General features: G+C 40.4%; 1 protein-coding gene across 5 annotated transcripts in view; it reads right to left on the minus strand.

Annotated features, from left to right (window-relative positions):
- Nucleotides 1-52: 52 nt before the first annotated feature.
- The window catches only part of Cbx5 (chromobox 5), a 31,479-nt gene continuing 11,336 nt past the window's right edge, over nucleotides 53-20,195 (minus strand). The window contains exons 1-6 of one of the 5 annotated variants that reach the window (XM_031357438.1): nucleotides 10,963-11,063; nucleotides 10,723-10,822; nucleotides 8,974-9,156; nucleotides 5,940-6,126; nucleotides 1,197-1,297; nucleotides 53-207 (exon numbers count right to left, since the gene is read on the minus strand). In XM_031357438.1, the coding sequence (XP_031213298.1) occupies nucleotides 57-207; nucleotides 1,197-1,297; nucleotides 5,940-6,126; nucleotides 8,974-9,110 (576 nt within the window). In that variant the 5' untranslated portion in view covers nucleotides 9,111-9,156; nucleotides 10,723-10,822; nucleotides 10,963-11,063 and the 3' untranslated portion in view covers nucleotides 53-56. Of the gene's footprint in view, nucleotides 208-1,196; nucleotides 1,298-5,939; nucleotides 6,127-8,973; nucleotides 9,157-10,722; nucleotides 10,827-10,962; nucleotides 11,086-20,195 lie in introns of those variants that run through there. The other 4 variants (XM_031357445.1, XM_031357434.1, XM_031357453.1 and 1 more) reach the window with 4 other exon arrangements.

Below are 20,195 nucleotides of genomic sequence, written 5' to 3' on the forward strand. Positions count from 1 at the left end.
GGCAGGAAGGTGAAGGTATTATATACAAAGAGAAATGACAGAGACTGCCTCCTCCTTTAGCTCTTTGCACTTTCTTTTTCTTTGTTTTCCGCATCCTCTGGATATGCATGCCACGTCAGTCTCTCTTCATAAAATGCTATCACAATTTGTGGACATTTCACATTAGCTTCTTTTGCAAGAACCAGGTCAGCTTCATCTGTGTCTTTCCTGAAAAGAAAGGGTGTAAGACTTAGAAGGAGACATGAGACTGAGACAATCTGTCAGTGTCACTGTCTGAGGTTAGCTGGTTTGATCTCAAAGTAGAAAGGGTCTTTACAGGGCTGGAGGTATAACTCAGTGGTGGAACGTCTATATTTGATCTTTAGCATCAAAAAATAAACAAGAAAGAAAGAACTGAAGAGAAGGCTGTTCTTACAGAGGACCCAGGCTCAGTTCCCAGCACCTACATGGTATCATACAAACTGCCTGTAATGTCAGTTCCAGGGAATCCAATGCCTCTGCAGGCACTGCACACACATGGTGCACATTTATATATGTAGGCAAAACATATACACGTAGAATATAATGACATAAGAAATAAATCTTAAAAAGAAAAAGGGAAGGGGGAAAAGGAAAGGAAATAGAAGAGAGGAAAAAGCCAGTCCTAGGGAGATAGGGATAGGAGAATGAGTTTAATACCCTGGACTACTTATTGAGTTCAAAGACAGCTTGAGCTACATGAGACCCTGTCAGGAAAAGAGAGAGGAAGGATGGAAAGTATTCCACTTTCTTCTATAAGTCACTATCTCTGATGAAGTAATTTGTGCTTTACTTAGCATTAACTTTGATGCCTTTTGCTGAAATTACTTTCTCTTTTAGACATCATTCAGTGACCCTGACCCTCAGTGATGTAAGAAACTTCACTTAGCTCTTATCCCATAGTCACAGGCTCATGATCTTATAGTAAATGATTTAGTTCTATACAAACAAATATTTAGGTAGTAGTAATATATTTTTTACTTCAAATTTTTTACCCAAATATGGTTATTATAACACAACAATACCAAAGCTTGAGAATGTCACAATTCATTCTGAACCATAAATTCCCACTTAATATTGACACTGGAATTGGTTAAGGATTAAATTTAGACATTCTCAATTTTATACTTTCTTCGCAGCAAAAACACAACTGTAAAGTGAAGCACAATTCCTCTCACCATTTCATTAAGAACATTAAATCACCACAGGAATCTGTTGCCCCAATGATCTTTTCTGGTTCCAGTCCTCTCTCAAAGCCCCGAGCGATATCATTGCTTTGCTATAAATAGAACAGGAGAGATTAGAGCTTGTAGAAATCAAGGAAAAACAAAACAAAACACCACCTGTTTTTCAGAACAACAAATCATAGCCTTTGTTAATATCACCTAGTTTCATTTGTCATCAGTTCAGAAAAATCCTTACAACTCAAGAAATATAGTTCCGACCTATGTCAATCGGGGACAGCAATGTTAAGAGATATTTTTGCAGTAAAATGTAGTCATCTTTTCTGGTACTCTTTGCAAATGATTAAGAAGGGACCCCCACAAATCTTTAGCACCCCAGGAGTCTCAGGAGAATCACCTGGGCACTCCATTCCTCTAACCCACTCAATCTCTTCAGCACTCCAAGTAGAGCCTCTACTGTTGCTTCTCAGACACCAAACAAGCTCATTTTCACTCTCTCAACTTCAGATATGCTTTCTCAACCACATCCTTTTATACTTTTATCTTAACAGTGATCAACAGTTTTAATATTTCATTGTCATCTATATTGTAAAACAGAGGTAAGAAGAATGCAAGACCAATAGTCTAAAAAGGGCAAATTTCAAAGATCACAAACACTAGTTTGCATATAACTTGAGAGAGGAGCCTCTGGTCTGTTAAGACATGCTATTAACATTAATTGGGACTGGTCTAAGACTGCAAACAACTGAACTGATAACTCATGAGAAGGGTGCTGGGACTTGGTCTCTGGCTGATCCAGGTGTAATGGCAGGGGTCAGAACAAAAAAAGTCTAATTTTATACATATCATAATTTTTCTAAAATTTACAAGAGATAATGCAAGCTCATTTATCAGCAATCCCAACTCTCTCTGATCATCTTACTTGCCTTTGAGATACAAAAGCAGGCCAATGAAATGGCTCAGTGGGCAAAAGGGCTTGCAGACAAGCCCAACAACCTGAGTTTGATTCCTGTGACTCACATGGTGTGTGGAGAGTATCAATGCCCACATATTCTCTGACCCGCACCCCCCAAACAAGGAGCATACACAAAACAAACAAATTATTGTGAAATAGATAAACAAAAGTTTGCACGGTTCCTGGTGGTCCCCAAAGATACCAGAACCCACAACACGAAGGAAATCCTAGCCATGGGTTAATGGGAAGACAATGGCTCTTTAAGACACAACCTCTTTGGAGCATTTAAGGGTAATTGGTTCCCAGATGCAAACACAGCTGCTCACAGCTGGAATGCTGGCACAGGGACTAAGTCATACATCATCTCTGGCAGTTGGAAACAGTCTGCTACATAGGGAGGCAAATGGAAAAAGAACGTTCAAGCTGCTGAAAGGAGCCAAGGCAAGGAAAACACTAAAATCATCACAGGCAGTAATCTTAAATCAGGCATAAAACCGACGATGAAATTTCTTCTGCAGTGGTCTAAAAAAAGGCAATCTTCCCATACCTTGAAAACATACAACTACTACTATCATGCCAGCTGCCAGTATTGCTGAGAATGCTATCAAGGGCCCCAGACAAACATTTTGATGTAAAGGACGTCTGGAGGTTGTTTTCAAGGTCAGTAGCTCTAGAACCTAGACATGAAGCCCTTTGAAGTGGTCAGGGACTCAAAGACAGACTACAGCCTTTAAAAGAACAAAGACCCTAAGTTGAAGAAATGTTTACTATCTCTCACAAATATATAGTTAAAAGTCTTTGGTTGTGTTACTTGCTACTTTAACTAGAAATGAACCAAATGACAAAAGCCAGAATATAAACACCTAACAAAAACAAAACTAAACGTGTCTACCACCAAGCCTAAAGTTCTAACTTCAATTCACAGGACCAACCTGGTATAAGAAGGCAACTAACTTTTCCAAGTTGTTCTTTCTTTACCCTCCACACATATTCAGCTGCATACATGCTCACACACATGCAAAATAATAAAATATATAAATAAAATTTCAAAAGGGTGAGGGGAAACTGGGAGACAGAGATAGAGTCTGAAACCAGCATGATCTACATAGTGAGTTTCAGGCCAGCCCAGGCTCATGCACTGTTTGAGGCCCTGTCTCAAACAAACAAACAAACCCCAAAACAAAAAAACAAGACCTCAGAAAATGAAAAGTGTTCCTTCCTTAAATTCCTTATCAATAGTTTATCATAATCAGAACATGGTATAGGTTGCAGCACATAGAAGGCAGATATAAGAGGATCTCTGTGAATTAGAGATCAGTCAGGTCTATATAGCAAGCTCTAGGAAGGACAGCTATGATTATACAAAGAGACCTTGTCTTATATAAACAAACAAAAAAAGTTGTAAAAATAAAATTAGCAAGAGAAAGAAGTCAGGAACAGCCCCCATAGAGTCCAAGAATTACATACAACCTTATAAAACCTCAATCCCTCAGTTTACCCACAGAAACTCTCATTTAACTGATCTAAGGTTTATCTTGGGTACTAGAGTTTTCATTTTTTAAAGACTTGCTGGGTGGTTCTGAAGTGTAGTCACAATTGAGAGTAACAGTGTAGAAAAATGAGCATCTAAGTATAGCATAGATAAAGAGAGAATTAGTGCAGGGATGCTATATGGACTTATACTTGTATTTTATTCCATTTTAAGTACATAGGTTTCATAACCCTGAAATAAAAGGGAAGAGGGAATGCTGGAGATGTAGAGTGTTTGTGTAACATACACACACAGCAAAGATGCAAAAAAAAAGTGGGGGGGACAATATGGTGTCTATGTTACTACCTTCAATGTAAAAATCAGATAAAAGCAACGAATCAAACCAAACTTCATAAGTAGTTTCCAAACTAAACAATAAATACACAAAAGAAGATGAAAATTATTTTCTTCTTTAGAGTATATAGTTAGAATAAAAATTAGTGGAAATAGCCAGGTGTGGTGCTATTTAGGCACATGCCTAAAATCCCACGAGCCAGGAGCCTAAGGCAGAAGTGGAAGCCCCAGGCTACCCAGAAATACATTGTGAGTTCAGGGTCAGACAAGTTATATAAAGCATGACCTTTGCCTCCAAACAACAGAGAGAGGCTGGGCTTCTCAGTTCAGCTGACGGAGTTCTCATCTAATATGCAGCGACTTCTAAGTTCAATCCCTAGTACAGCATAAAACAATACCACAGGCCTACCATCTCAGTACTTGGGAGGTTGTGGTAGGAGCACTAGAAGTTCAAAGTAATCTTCAGGCATACTCAAAATGTGAGGCCAGACAAGACACATGGGGCACTGTCTCAAAAATCAACAAAAAAGAAAGAAAGAAAGAAAGAAAGAAGGAAGGAAGGAAGGAAAGAAAGAAAGAAAGAAAGAAAGAAAGAAAGAAAGAAAGAAAGAAAGAAGGGAAGGAGGGAGGGAGGGAGGGAGGGAGGGAAAGAAGACAGACAAACAACAAAAAACTAAGAGAAAAGATAAATCCTATGGATGGGAAAACAGACTGATCCCTGAGGCTCATTAGCCAGCAAGCCTATGTGAATCAATGAACTGAAGAAATACGTCTGACTTTGATCTCTGGTCTTCACATACATATAAATGTGTTCATATGTGTACATGCACTATCAGTCATGCGTACACACATACTAACAAGTATGTAAACTACACACATATCACACAAAAAATAATACATAGGATTCAAAATAATGTTATTTGGTGGTCATCAATGGGAGGGAGGCCCTGGTCCTGTGAAGGTTCTATGCCCCAGTGTAGGGGAATGCCAGGGCCAAGAAATGGGAGTGGGTGGGTAGGTTGGTGAGCGAGAGGGCAAGGGCCGGGAAAGGAGATATCATTTGAAATGTAAATAAAGAAAATATCTAATAAAAAATGTTACTGGGACAAAAGACAACATAGAGTAAAGCAGTAAACATTTCAGGTTTTTTTTTTTTTTTTTTTTTGAGACAGGGTTTCTCTGTGGCCTGGCTGGCCTCAAACTCAGAAATTTGCCTGCCTCTGCCTCCCAAGTGCTGAGACTAAAGGCGTGAGCCACCACTGCCTGGTTTTTTTGTTTTTTTTTTTTACTGTTATTATTATTAGCGTGTTCAGGTGGGCAGGTGAATACAGGGGGTCAAAGGTCAACGTAAGGAGTCAGATTTATCTTATAATATGAGGGGTAGAATTTGAACTCAGGTTTTTAGGCTTGGCCACAGGCACCTTTACTCCTGAGCCAACTCCTTAGCAACTTATTCTTTCTTTAAAAAGAAGAAAATTAAAAAAAAAAAAAAGAAAGAAAAAAAAAAAAGAAGAAAATTAGAAGAGTCTTCCTCTTGGCTCAGTGGCTAAGAGAGATTGCTGCTTTTCTAGAGGTCCTCATTTTGGTTCCCAGCACTCACTTTAGGGAACTGAGTAACTGTAACTCTACCTGCAGGGAATCCAACACCTTCTGGCCTCCTTGGACACCCATACACAAGATACACATTCATACACATTTCTATTCATGGAAGAGACAGAATGGATTGCATTTCATATTAATTTTCACACTTTAAATACAATTAGTATTTAAATACAATTAGTAAATACAACTAGTTCTCACTTAGCCAGAAGAGGTCACTGTAGCTAATCAACACACTTCCCTGCATGCTTTTGTTTAACAATATAACATAAGGTTCATCCTTAGAAGAGAAATAACTAAACCCTTGTTTGCACAGCAGTAGGAAGAGGACAGTAGCAGAAGCAGGCAGGAAGCTCACCTCTCTTTTTTTTTTAGATTTAATATCATCAGCACTGTTGGAGAAACTGGATTTCCTCTTGTTTCCTTCTGACTTCTCCCTGGGCTTGTTGTTTTCACCCTCCTTCATCTTCTTATACTTTTTCATAAACTCAGAAATTAGTTCAGGACAATCCAAGTTCTTCTCAGGTTCCCAAGTATTGTGCTCCCTGGACAGTAATAAAGACAAAAGGAAAAGACTGAGGGACAAGGATAATGACCTATTTTTACTCACTTTCCATCTCTGCAGAACTTAAGACTAGCAAGTGTTTGCAAATTATATCCTCAGCTGTTTTCATTGCTAAAGCTTGTTTTAAAGAGGACATGTAAGGAAAGGACAGGAAATCTATACCTAGGCTTAGGGTATAGATTTCAGTGGTAAGGTACTAGCATATGTAATGCCATAGGTTTGATCTCTAGCTCTGCAGAGAAATTTGATCTTCAATTTTCACTGAAAAGATCTGGGGAAAAAGTATGTTCACAAAAGTCATGGAAAGAATTATTATAGCAGCAGTATATTTTTTTTCCAGGACTGGGAATCAAACCCCAAACCAGAATTTTATGTCTGCTCTATCACCCTTATAGCAACATTTTAGTAGCCAAAACCCCAAAGCTCATCAACTGATGAATGAATCAAAAAAATATGGTGCAACTCTATAATGGAATAGTATTAAGCAACAAAAATAAAATATAATTTGAGAAAATCTCAAAAACAGTATACTGAATTTATAAGAAAACATATGCTTTCTTTCTGATTCCATTTCTCTGACATACCCTGGCAAGATAGATTTTAGATTAGACTGAGGAAATGTTCTGTAATGGACACGTGGTAACAAGCCACAATCTCTGAGTTCAAGGCTAGTCTGGTCTACAGAATAGGTTCCAGAACAGTCAGAGCTACAAGGAGAAAATCTGTCTCAAACAAAACAAAACAAAACAAAACCCTTGTCTCAAAGAACAAAACAAGAAACATCAAATTGTACAATTTCAATGGATATGAGTGGCTCTCTCTCTCTCTTTTTTTTTTTTAAGGGTAAGTGTTGTCCTGGACCTCACTCTATGGACCAGACTGGCCCCAAACTCAAGATATCTAACCGCCTCTGCTTCCCAAGTGCTGGGATTAAAAGCCAGTGTTGGGACTAAAGGCATGTGCCACCACTGCCAGGAGTAGGTGACTCTTATGGTACATAAATTATAGTTTAATAAACCCGTTTAAAACCACCGATTTGGGAGCTGGAGAGATGGCTCAATAGTTAAGAGTGCTTGTTATTCTTTTTTCTTTCTTTTTTTTTTCTTTGTGGTTTTTTGAGACAGAGGTTCTCTGTATAGCCCTGGCTGTCCTGGAACTCACTCTATAGACCAGGCTGGCCTCAAACTCAGAAATTCACCTGTCTCTGCCTCCCAAGTGCTGGGATTAAAGGCATGTGCCACCACTTCCCAGTAATGCTTTTCATACCTAGTATTTTCTATTTAGAAATATGGTGACGAAGCAGAGCTCAGCTTGGAAGAGTTCTTACCTAGATACACAAGTGCTATTGAAAAAAGCCAAAAACCAAAAACCAAAAAAACAGTATGGTGTATTGGGAACTGGTTCTAAAGCTTTGACTTTTCTTTTCTTTTTTCAAAGATTTATTTATTTTATTTATATGAGTGCACTGTAACTGTCTTCAGATACATCAGAACAGGGCATTGGATCCTATTACAGATGGTTGTGAGCCCCCATGTGGTTGCTGGGAATTGAACTCAGGACCTCTGGAAGAGCAGCCAGTGCTTTTAACCGCTGAGCCACCTCTCCAGCCCCTAAAGTTTTGCTCCCAGAAGTATTTCAGCTCCCAAAAAGCAATGCTTCCAGACCTAAGGGTCCCTGCCCCCACCTGGCTTCAAAGAATTGCTGTACAACCATTGTCTGGGCAGGGAAACAGGGTGGGACTTTTAGACTGCAAAGACAAGAGACCTAGAGGGGGCGTAGTAGGGAGGAGGAAGGAGAAGTATCAGATTTAAGAGCTGTAGGAGAGAAACCATCCAGCAATGCTGGTGGAAAGGGAATGCACCTTTTGGGGAGCTCCCCCAGGAGGTAATGGGGTAGCAGAGATGAAATATAGTTTAGAAGGTGTTAAGCCAGGAACATTAGAGGGAAATGTATGCTGGCTGTGGGGAGGATTAGAAATGCCCAGCCATTGATCTAGTCAAGGCATATCAAAATTAAGCCCAGTGCGTGTGTGTGTCTTTCATTCAAGAATCCAGAGGGCAGGTAGGACCCACTGGGACCATAAAGCAACGATTTAACTATTTTACTGCTACAGTGGTGGCCCAGAATCACAGGACCTGGGAAGCAGAAATGAAGATCAGAAGTTCAAAGTTGGGCTGGAGAGATGGCTCAGTGGTTAAAAGTATTGACTGCTCTTCCAGAGGTTCAGAGTTCAATTCCCAGCAACCACATGGTGCTTCACAACCATCTGTAATGGGATCTGATGTCCTCTTTCTGGTGTGTCTGAAGACTGCAACAGTATCTTCATATATAAAATAAATAAATCTTTGAAAAAAAAAAAAGGTTAAAGAAGTTCAAGGTTATCTTAGGCTACAGGATAAATTCGAGGTCAGCCTGGGCTATAGAGACAGTTTATAAAAATAGTAATCTGGCCGGGCAGTGGTGGCTCATGCCTTTAATCCCAGCATTTGGGAGGCAGAGGCAGGCGGATTTCTGAGTCCTAGGCCAGCCTAGTCTACAGAGTGAGTTCCAGGACAGCCAGGGCTACACAGAGAAACCCTGTCTCAAAAAAACAAACAGAGAAAAGATTCTCCCAAGTCTGTGTTCCCAATCAATTCCTTAAACTACCCCTCAAAAGTAAGATCATTAAAATATCAGCTCCATGATAAGGAGATTGTATGGTCTGCTGCCTCTCTTGATTCTCATGGAAGTATGTAACTAGGAAAAAGATAGACTATGGCTCATGGGCAAATAAACCAAAGTTTTCTACCTCTACTGAGTTCTAAAGTTTGAAAAAGAAAGCACTTACTCAGAAAAGCCTTTCCACTTCAACAGATATTCCACTTGCCCCTTAACCATGCGCCTGTCCAACACCTTCTCCACCACATATTCCTCCTCATCCTCTGAAGAAGAGCTGTCGGCTGTCCTCTTGGTCTTCTTTCCCATGTCGTGTTCGTGTTGATCCACTTGAAGAAGTACGGCCACCAGGTTCCTAAAAGGGTGAAAAATTAAATGGTTCAGTCTACCTGAGGGTTAAAACCATTACTTCTTGATGGAACAGAGGGTACAACACCAGTGAGACACTTACTCTTCTCTTTGATCTACAATTATAAAACAGGGCTACAAATTTAACTTTAAAATGGGTCAATCCACATTTCTCTAACAACTTCTCTTCAGTTGAAGAGACCAAAATTTTTAGACAGAATTGTTTAACTCTTTAATTTTATATTCCAAAAGAGCAAATAGCATGGGTGTAACTCCTGACCATTTCTGTATCTACTTGTGAGCCAGAAACTCCAAGAGAAATGTGGGAAACCTTCAATTAAAGGAACCAAGTTAGAATAAAAATCTTTTTCCTCCAAGGTAAATAAAAGTCTTTATAAAAATAAAAGACCCTTCCGCTACAATGCACCTGAATGTAACTTTTCTATACTCTGAACATTCGATCAATCTCTCAGGAGTATGGACAGAGAGAGAGAGAGAAAGAGAAAGGGGGGGGGGGAGCAGACAGACAGACAGACAGACAGACACACACACACACACTGTTTGGGCCATCTCTCACCACATTTCCATTGAATTGGAAAATTTCCCTTAAACAGTTTGAGCCTGTGCCTTCATAGCATCCATCAGCTCACAAAAGCAAGGCTGACAGCTCAAACACACTAAGTCTCCTTTTTAGCAAGTTCATTTGGGGATAGAAGGGAAGAGGGGCAGAGAAAAAAATTTAAGAAATTAGTCACTGGACTCGTCTGTAACTCCCAGGCAGGGATCAGCTAACCTAAATAGTTCAGGAGGTACCTTGTCTCTTAACTAAAGTTGACTTTGGGCCAAAGGAAGAGGAGGGAAAAGAAGTCTGGCCCCAGACTCTGCATCAACACGAAGCCTCCTCAGAACACAGAGGACTTATCCATCAGCCCCAGGCCCCAGGAAAGCCATAGCAAGGCAGCACAAATGGAAACTGAGTTAAACTCAGAAATATGTACATTAAGAGTGCTAACAGAGAACCTAGTTTTTAAAATTCCCACACTGCTGTTACCATAATCATTTAAAAATAATTCTTCCTTAATAATGTTAAATGGTACCCATAATCTGGATTCCTCAGCTGACTCCATTGTTATTTTGCTATAATCTCTAAAGATATTTTTCAGAACATTCCCATCTTGGCCAGAAAGCCAATCTCAGGAATAAAAAGGCAACTACTCTTAAAATTATGTTCAAAGAAGAAGTTGTATCTAACAATTTAATTACAATTATTAATTTTTAAGAAATCATTAAAGAAATAGTGTTGAAAACCCTACCTACAAAACTTATTAGTAAATAGGTATGCCCACCTCAAAAACTGCTTGTATTAATTTCTGATCTATGATAACTTTATTTGAGAAAGAAGGCATGGGGGAATTTAGGTAAGGGGTTTTGAAATAATCTTTCCATGAATTTAGAAGACTCCTAGACATCAAAAAATATGTAATGTTTATTTAAAATAAACACAGCCTCCGACCTCACCACAGACAGGAAATGTCATATTCCAGGAGAGTACCCCACCCCCACCCCCACTCACCTTGGAATTTCCGGGAGCTGAGCACTTTAGGTCAGAGCGCTGGGTTAAAACCAGCCCCATGTTGGAAGCATGCAGTTAAGCATTGTGGCTATGGCCTTCCCTGCCTCACCAGGAAAAAAAAAAAAAACAAGGATTTACATATGTGTTCTTCAGTTTGAGGAAGAGAATTTTTTTCTTTATACCTTCATGCTTAAGAGAAGCCCTCAAAGTAGATCAATAGGGGTTCCCTCCCTTACCTACCGGATCGCCCCAGTTCGTTCTTTCCCTCTGGGCTAACAGGAGGGGCCTCCCCTCCCAGGTCTGGGGCTTGGCGGGCTGGCAGCTCCCCCGCCCCCACCCAGCTGCCTGGGCGCCACTGCGCAGCTGTCCCAGTCCGTTGCCATGACAACTGGCAGCCGTACTAGACTAAGGGGGAGAGGCAAATGAAAAAGTTAAAGGCTTAACTTTCCTTTTCACTGCAGACCGGGTGGAGAAGTCGGAAGGTATCTCCCTTGGCCCCAAGGCTAAGGCTTTCAGAGCTCAAGGGAGTTAGTTCTTCGTTTTAAAGTCCAAAATTTAAGCTTATTCCTCTAAAAGCACTGTGAATCAACAGCATTTTAGGACCACCTAACAGGATTACAGCTCAATGGGAGAAGGAGAGAAGCAAGAGTAGGTACTTCCTACAACAGATCAGGACAAACCACCCTTAATCTAGAAGCACTCTAGACAAAGGCTTTTCCCCACCATCTGTCACTGTACAGTTAATTAAAATTGCTTGAGGGGGAAAAAGTAACAGGAAAGGGAGAGGGCAAGGATTTTAATGATACTATGTAACCTCTCTCGTTTGAGAGAATTACAACAGACCTTAAACAATGACCAGGGATCAAGCTTTGTAATTTGGGGAGCTGGTTATGGAAACCAGGGCATTATACTGTGTTTTATTTTTTATTTTTTTTAAAAAAAGGAGGAGCCATTATATGTTAGATAGAGCCAGGTTTGGTGAGGTGGGAGGGGGTGCCTCTGTGGGCCCATGCTGAGGCATCCCTTCCCTGAGGTAGGTACCAGCCATACAACGACAGATATAGTATGGAACGGAATTTATTTAAGACATGGGAAGTAGAGTTGAGACAGAGAAAGAGGGAGGGAGGGAGGAGAGGCCTACCAGGAACACGTGGAGCAATGAGGGGGAGGGGGAAGAGAAGAAAGGAATCAGAGAGAGAAGAGGCAGAATAAGGAGAGTAAGAGCAAGATAGAGAGGAGGGGACAAACAGCCCCTTTTATAGTAAGCCAGGCATATCCAGGCTATTGCCAGGTAACTGTAGGGCAGAGTCTAGAAGGAATACTAACAATACAGACTACTACTGAGCTACATCCCCATGCCACAAAAAAACCTTTCAATTGAATTTACAGGTGGGAAAAATTAGTTCCTTAGTTTAAAAGGGGGGGAGGGCAAGTTGGCCACAGGCATTACAGTTAATTTTAGTAATTAATATCCCCTGATATATTATTCATCTATAACTCTACATATTAATAATCCCTAATACCCAAGAAAATGAAGGTGTAATAATAATAATAATGCAGAAATCATTAACAGAAAACAGACCAGGAATTCAAGGTCATGTACAACTACATTGCCAGTTCAGAACCATCCTATGTTACAAGAGATCTAGTCTTAGAAGGAAAGAAAAACAAACAAACAAACATATATACAATGTCCTTTCACTTGGCTCTAATAAGCATATTTGATTCGCATATGGGAATTTAAACTTTTTGTGGTATCAGACATGCTAAGGCTTCTTCAACGGGAGAGTAAGGAAAAGAGACAATCAAAAAGTAAAGAACTTTAGGCACTAGAGAGATGGGTAACTCAAATATTATGAACTCTTACTGCTCTTGCAGAGGACCAGAGTTCAGTTCCCAGCACCCACAGAGTGGCTCACAACTACTTATAACTCTAATCCCATGGGTTTAATCTGACACCCTCTTAAGGGTAATAGGCATGTATGTGGTATACAAACATATATGCAAGCAAACACTCATATATATAAAACAAATTTTAAAAACTTTTAAAAGAAAAAAAGAAAAAGGAAAGATCTACAAATCAGCATACCACAGAGATACTGCAATCAACATTTATGGCAATACTATCTACAATAACTAAAGTACAGAACCAACCTAGGTGCCCAGCAACAGAGGGATGAATAAAGAAAATGCATACAAATACTATGAAATCTTTTTCAGACATAAAGAATGAAGTTACATCAGTTGCAGAAAAACAAATGTATCTGGAGATAATCTTATTAAAAGAAGCCAGTCTCAAAGATAAATTACACAGTATGTTCTCTCAGTGGTAGCTCCTACTTTATAGATACACAAAAAAACACGTATGTAGAACTAAAGCTGTGTTCCTCTTCTCTAAGAGGAACTACAAAGAGGGGTGAGAAATGGAAGGATAGGGTGGGGAAGTATGTTCAATATATAATACATATCTATATAAAAACTTTACAAAAGAAAAGGAGCCTGGAGGGCACAGTGGTGCATGCCTTTACTCCCAGTACACAGGAGAGAGAGGCAGGTGGATATCTACATTTAAGGCCAATGGGGTGTGGTAGAGAGGTGGTAATTTTGGCTATCATACCTAAGTATCAGAGTATGAGAGTTTTTATGGTAATAGAGCTCAGTAGTTAGAACTTGCTGCTCTTCCAAAGGCCCTTCAGCATCCATGTCAGGTGGCTTACAACTATCTGTAATTCCATCTTCAGGGGATCTGATGTCTTCTGGTTTCTATGTGCACCCCCATGTGCATACACAGGCATTCACAAGCACACACACACACACACACACACACACACACACACACACACACACACACACACACCAAAAAACAAAACTGAACAAAAATCCCAAAACTGTTCTTTGAGACAGGATCTGAATAGCTTTGGCTGTCCTGGAACTCACTCTGTAGACCAGGCTAACCTCAAACTCAGAGATCCACCTGTCTCTGCTTCCCTAGTGCTGGGATTAGAGGTGTATAACACTATGCCTGGCCTCATCTTTTTCTTTAATTAAAGAATATGAAAATATAACCAGAGAAAATAAAATATGGTCAAAGTAGTAATTTGCCAGGTACAATCGCTCTTGAGCAAATAACCTTTATATTAAACCTCAGCATCACTGAAATGGAACAAATAGCTGGGAGCAGCAGCAAAGGCATGTAATCCCAGCACTTGAAAAGGTAGAGGTAGGGCCAGGTAGATTCAGTGTTAAAAGCCAACCTGGTTTACACAGTGAACTCCTGGCCAGCTAGACCTACATAGCAAGATCTTATTTCAAAAACAAAACAAAACAAAAAGGGCTACATAGTTCAGTACTGAAGAGCACTGGCTGCTCTTCCAGAGTACCAGGATTGATCCCTAGCACCCACTGGTGGCTTTACAACTGTTTGTAACTCTACTCCCAGAGGACCTGACAACCTCATTTGACTTCTGCTAGCACAATGGACCTGCAATACACAGACATACACACAATTAAAATACCCATAAGCATAAACTAAAAATAAATAGAAAACAGAGTAATAAGTTTTCATGGCCTACTCACTAGGGAAATGGATGGATTTATATTGAAAGAGTTATATTATGAGGAACCATCAAGATGGCTCAGCTTGCTATGCAAACCTGATGATGACCCAAGTTTGATCCCTGGATCCCACACAAGGGTAGAAAAGAGAACACTGACACTACAAAGTTGTCTTCTGACCAATATTCCTTGCCATGGTGTAATAGCCCACTACAGAGTTTGCTTGAGTGTGAGTGTGTGTGTGTGTGTGTGTGTGTGTGTGTGTACACATGCATGTGTGCGTGCACAAAATGACAATATTAAATTCAACAAAGGACAAAATATTCTCATTATTTACCTTTACCCTTATAAAACACTAGGAAATAAAAATGTTCAGATCTACTAACTCCTGTTTATCTGTAAGAGCAGCCTGAAGGGCATGTGAACCAAGGCCCCTTTCTCTATGGGAAATGGGTTTTGTAACAGCTGACAAATCAAATTGGGCCTGATGCCAGAAGTCAGAGTCCAACCATAATATTCTTTAAAGAATGGCATACAACTGTCTTATAAATCTCCTGGATGGTCACAGATCAGAAGCTGGCAAGGATGACGACATAGTTCTGATGGAATGTGTCTTATCTTAACCTTGAAGTTACAGATCTGCTCTCAGGAGCTGCAGTTAGAAATGAGAAATGCACTCAGACATGGGAGGGGACATAATTCTCTTTTAGACAGTGCAACCCAGTGTATTAGGGTCAAATGAAACACAAAGCCAGACGGACAATTTAAGGCTAGTCCCTGTACCAGATAAAGCATCGAGACTGGTGGATCAAGCTGAGCCTGGGAAAGAGGAGCATTCTGGTATGAGAAATGAGATACAGCTGGCAGGATGATGGACTGATTACAGCAGAATCCTGATACTATGGCAGAAGAGAGGACAAGCAACCTTATCCTTATGGAAATCTTCATAGGAAGGGCTGAGGAACTTCTCAATTTTCTAGAGAGCTTTTTCAAGCAAAACTGCTTTCAGTCTTCTCTTAAATACTAATGGAGTATACACCACAGATTGCAGCAACTAGAGCCCACAGGACTAAGAAAAGACCAGTACCAACAGACATTCCTACAAGTGACATAAGGCAAATTCACCTTATAGGCTCCTCAGCCAGGGATGTGGACAGAAATCAGTCTTGGAAAAGCAGCAAAGAATTCTGTGGCCAGGCTGAATCAAACCCACATTCCAAAAAATTGACAAGGGATTATTTAAAGGATGAATCTTCAAAATACAAGGGGTGTGTGTGTGTGTGTGTGTAGGGGGGTGTTGCAGAAAGAAGAGAAGGGATGCTAGACAATGATAACACACGCCTTTAATTTCAACACTGGGAAGGCAGAGGCAGGCCCATCACTGTGATTTCCAGAACAGCCAGGGCTACACAAAGAACCCCCCGGGTGGGGTGGGGGGTGGAGAGGAGGAAGAGAAAATTTTAAAGAAAAAACATTTAAAATCTGTTGGTCCCTGTCAATCCAGAATAATAGGTATAATGGCTAACTATTAGCATTAAGTAAATGAACCAAGCTCCCTGCTCTGTTCTGGTCTTCTTTTTTTTGGTTTTTCGAGACAGGGTTTCTCTGTAGCCCTGGCTGTCCTGGAACTCACTCTGTAGACGAGGCTGGCCTCGAACTCAGAAACCTGCCTGCCTCTGCCTCCCAAGTGCTGGGATTAAAGGCGTGCGCCACCACTGCCCAGTTTATGCCATGATCTTTTAAGAAGACCAGAACAGCCGGGCGGTGGTGGTACATGCCTTTAATCCCAGCACTTGGGAGGCAGAGGCAGGCAGATTTATGAGTTCGAGGCCAGCCTGGTCTACAGAGTGAGTTCCAGGACAGCCAAGAGCACACAGAGAAAACCCTGTCAAAAAAAAAAAAAAAAAAACCCAAAATCATGGCATAGCGCACACATTTTTTTCCATTGCCAATTAAAGAAATATGGATAACTAACTGGTGAACACTTCACTGAATTACCAAATTATTTGGTAGTAGTATCCAGATGCATAATCAGTGAATTCTCCATTTTTGGATCACAATAAGAATTTGTAAGCCTTCGAGGCCAGCCTGGTCTACAGAGTGAGTTCTAGGACAGCCAGGGCTATACAGAGAAACCTTGTCTCGAAAAATGAAAAAAAAAAAAAAGGGGAATCTGTAAGCCAGCCAGGTGATGGTGTACAACTTTTATCCCAGCACTCTGGAGGCAGAGGCAGGTGAATCTCTGTAAGTTTAAGACTAGCCTAGTTTACAAATCGACTTCCAGGAAACAGCCTGGCTTGTTACCCAGAGAAACCTTGACTTGAAACAAAACAAAACAAAAGCAAAAATTCTCCAGACAGCAAGCACTAGCTAAAAAGAAAGGAAGGGAAAAACATGTGCAAATCTCCCTCACACAAATTAAATATGCTATTATTGATCAATGGCTTCAGATGGCCCAGGGTTCCTCCCCTCTATCTCCCCTTCCCCCTGATAGGGTCTCTCTGTATATAATCAAGTATGTTGTCCTCCAATTTACAGTAATCCTCCTGCCTCTGCCTCCCTAGTTCTGGGATTACGGGCACATACCAAAGAGAAATTGCAATTTCTTCTCTAAGACCCTTAAGGAAAGACACCAATTCAGAGTAGCTGGGCATGGTAGTGCGTGCCTATAGTCCTCCAGTACTTCTTGGGAGGGTGAAGCAGAAGAGCAGCATAAGCAAGAGGCCAGCCTGGGCTATAGTATAAAATCTTGTCTCAAAAGACTAAAACTAAAACAAACTCTGTAGGTGATGGGAAGCTTCAATTGTTTTTGTTTGTTTGTTTTTTGTTTTTTTCGAGACAGAGTTTTTCTGTATAGCCCTGGCTGTCCTGGAACTCTGTAGACCAGGCTGGCCTTGAACTCAGAAATCCGCCTGCCTCTGCCTCCCAGGAACCTTCAATTGTTAGCAACAGTCCTAACTTCTAGGAGTGTTCTATGCAGTCACAGCAAATAAACAGATACAGTCAAATCTACAGAACCACTTTAATCTGCTCATGTTTTTTTGCTCTCTATGGTATGTAACACAAACATCATAAAGACATTTTCTTGCACTAGATTTATGATTTCTAAAGTTTGGTAGCACAGCTGCACACTATAGCTGTCCAGGTTGTCTCAGGTTTTGTTACATGGGCTGATAACTATCACCCACCTATACTGGAAACATATGGACACCCAATTTAGAAGTCAAAAGCTTTTAAAATATCTATGTGCCAGGCAGGGTGGCACACTCCTTTAATCCCAGCACTTGGGAGGCAGAGGCAGGCAGATTTCTGAGTTCGAGGCCAGCCTGGTCTACAGAGTAAGTTCCAGGACAGCCAGGGCTATACAGAGAAACCCTGTCTCGAAAAAACAAAAACAAAAACAGACAGAGAGAGAGAGAGAGAGAGAGAGAGAGAGAGAGAAAGAGAGAGAGAGAGAGAGATGAAATGTTCTTCTACCTAAATAAAACACAAAAGCCAAAAAACTCAGTCTTTACCCTGGCATCGTTTGCAGATTGTATACTTTAATAGCTTAGGGCTTCAGGTCATTAGCATATACTAAGTCAGGAAATTTTGAATCGCCAATATTCTGTTTGGCAATGGCATTTGATAGACATAAAAATTAGCCTATACAACCATAATAAAAATATTACTAATTTAACTGTTGAGATGATTTATTTAAGTCAATATACTACAATCTGACTATTGCGTATTAATTACATGCTGACAAGAAAGAAATTTTTACATGATTAAAGTAAGAAACATCTCAGACTGTAAACTTCAGGGAATAAAGAGAGCATTCTTCAACCGATGGCACAGTTCTGTGCTTTGCAATCACCTTGGAGTATTTGCAACATGAATTATATTTAAGTCATACCCTACAATTTGATAAATAAAATCAAGCCAATATTGAATTTTTCCCATCCCATACAAGGGTATCCTTGGTAGCTTCTGGGCCATCTATTATGATCCTGACCAATTTTGCTTTGTGGCAATTCAAAAGCTGTTAAAAAAATACATAATGGGTGATGACAGGAGAAACAAACCCACACCAGAAGTTATTGAACCTTGCAGGTCTTTGCAAGTGTCTCTATTGACATTTAAGTGTGAGTTACTATGGCACAATATAATAAAAGTGTGCTCCACACTTCAAATATATTGATAGTTAAATGCACAGAAAGGCCATCATCAGATAAATGGCTGAGGGGATGGCTGATCTCAGACCACCCAGCTTTTCAAGTGTTTTGATGTGTTATTTAAGCCAAGTAAGATTTTTTTTCTTTTTGTCCAGTTTCCAACCACATTCCCAATTCAAATCCTGTGCCAAAAGATGATTAATATAGTCATTCTGTTCCCTTTCTAAAACTGTTTAGCTGGGCTCTAGGATATTTGTTGAGAGAGCACTAAGTGTCAAACACCACATGGGCACTAAATCTACTGTAACTTGTGGGCTGGAAACTGAGTTTCTCTTTGGTTAAGTCTGTTCCATAAAGGTTTCGACAAAAAGCAAAAATAAAACAAAACAAAACAAAAGAGGACTATATGGGCTTTGGAAGCTTCATCTTCTAAGGTAGTGCATGTGAGTCATTCAGAAGGCTGAGTTCAACTTTCAATACCACAAAGCCAATCCAAAAGATCATAAAGGGGGCATGTTTGCCAACTTAGTAGCACCCACAAGGCTGAAGCAGAAGGATTACTGAAAGCTGGAGTGAGTCAAGCCTAGGCTACATAGCAAGTTCCATCAAGGCCTTAAGCTACAATGTAAGTGTCTCAAAAGGAAAAGTAAAGGCTACTTAAGAGGTAGCACTGGGGGTTGGGGGGCTCCTGGCGAGATGGCTCAGCGGGTAAGAGCACTGACTGCTCTTCTGAAGGTCATGAGTTTGGATCCCAGCAACCACATGGTGGCTCACAACCACCCATAATGAGATCTGAAGACAGTTACAGTGAATTACTCTATGGAGCGAGCAGGGCCGGCACCCACACACATGATAGCTCATGGCCATCTGTACAGCTACAGTGTACTCATACATATAAAATAAATAAATCTTTAAAAAAAGAGGTAATGTTACTTTAAGTGGTTCAGCTGTTAAGAGCAGTTGCTGCTCTTGCAGAAGGCCTGGTTAGGTTTCCAGCACTTAGCAGCCCACAGGTGAAGACAGATTATAAAAACTCAGTGTGTGGTAACTCCAGTTCCAAGGAATCTCATATCCTCTTCTGACCTCCACAGGCACCAGGCAAGCATGTGATACACATATATACAATATAGCAAAAACACTCATATACACATAAAATAGTCTCATTTGAAAAACATCTATTTATTTGTGTAGCTGTGTAGGTATGTTTTTGTGGAGGCACATTTGTGCCACAGCATGCCCATGGAGGTCAAAGTACAACTTGGAGAAGTTCGTTTTCTCTTTCATCATGTAGGTCCTAGGATGGTCTTCAGACCACCAGACTGACCTTAGGTAAGCACCTATACCCAGTGAAGCAACTTAAAAACAGTAACAAAGTATCACTACTACAGGTAAGAGTGCTAGGACTGAAGTCCTTGTCATCATACCCAACCCAAGCATATCTCTTTAATACTGGAAAGAAGACTGCAGTAAGTAGACATGGATCCTATCTATAGCAACAATCAAAGGTCAAACCCAATAGCTCACTTAACCTTAAATGCTAATCACTGCCCTAATTACTTATTTCATAGGTCAGCTGTGGGAGAAAAAGAACAAAACAATTTGGGCATAGGGGTTTCATTAGACATGGAAAAAAGATGCATCATTTTTAGTATCTCTTTTTCCCATTGAAAACTGAAAAATGTCCAGATAGAGTCTCACTTTGTAGCTTAGGCTGGTCTCCAACTTGCAGGAATCCTGCTGCCTCTGTCTCCCAGGTTATAAAAG

The sequence above is a fragment of the Mastomys coucha genome, unplaced genomic scaffold (genome assembly GCF_008632895.1).
Source record: "Mastomys coucha isolate ucsf_1 unplaced genomic scaffold, UCSF_Mcou_1 pScaffold11, whole genome shotgun sequence".
In the NCBI taxonomy this organism is placed as follows: domain Eukaryota; kingdom Metazoa; phylum Chordata; class Mammalia; order Rodentia; family Muridae; genus Mastomys; species Mastomys coucha.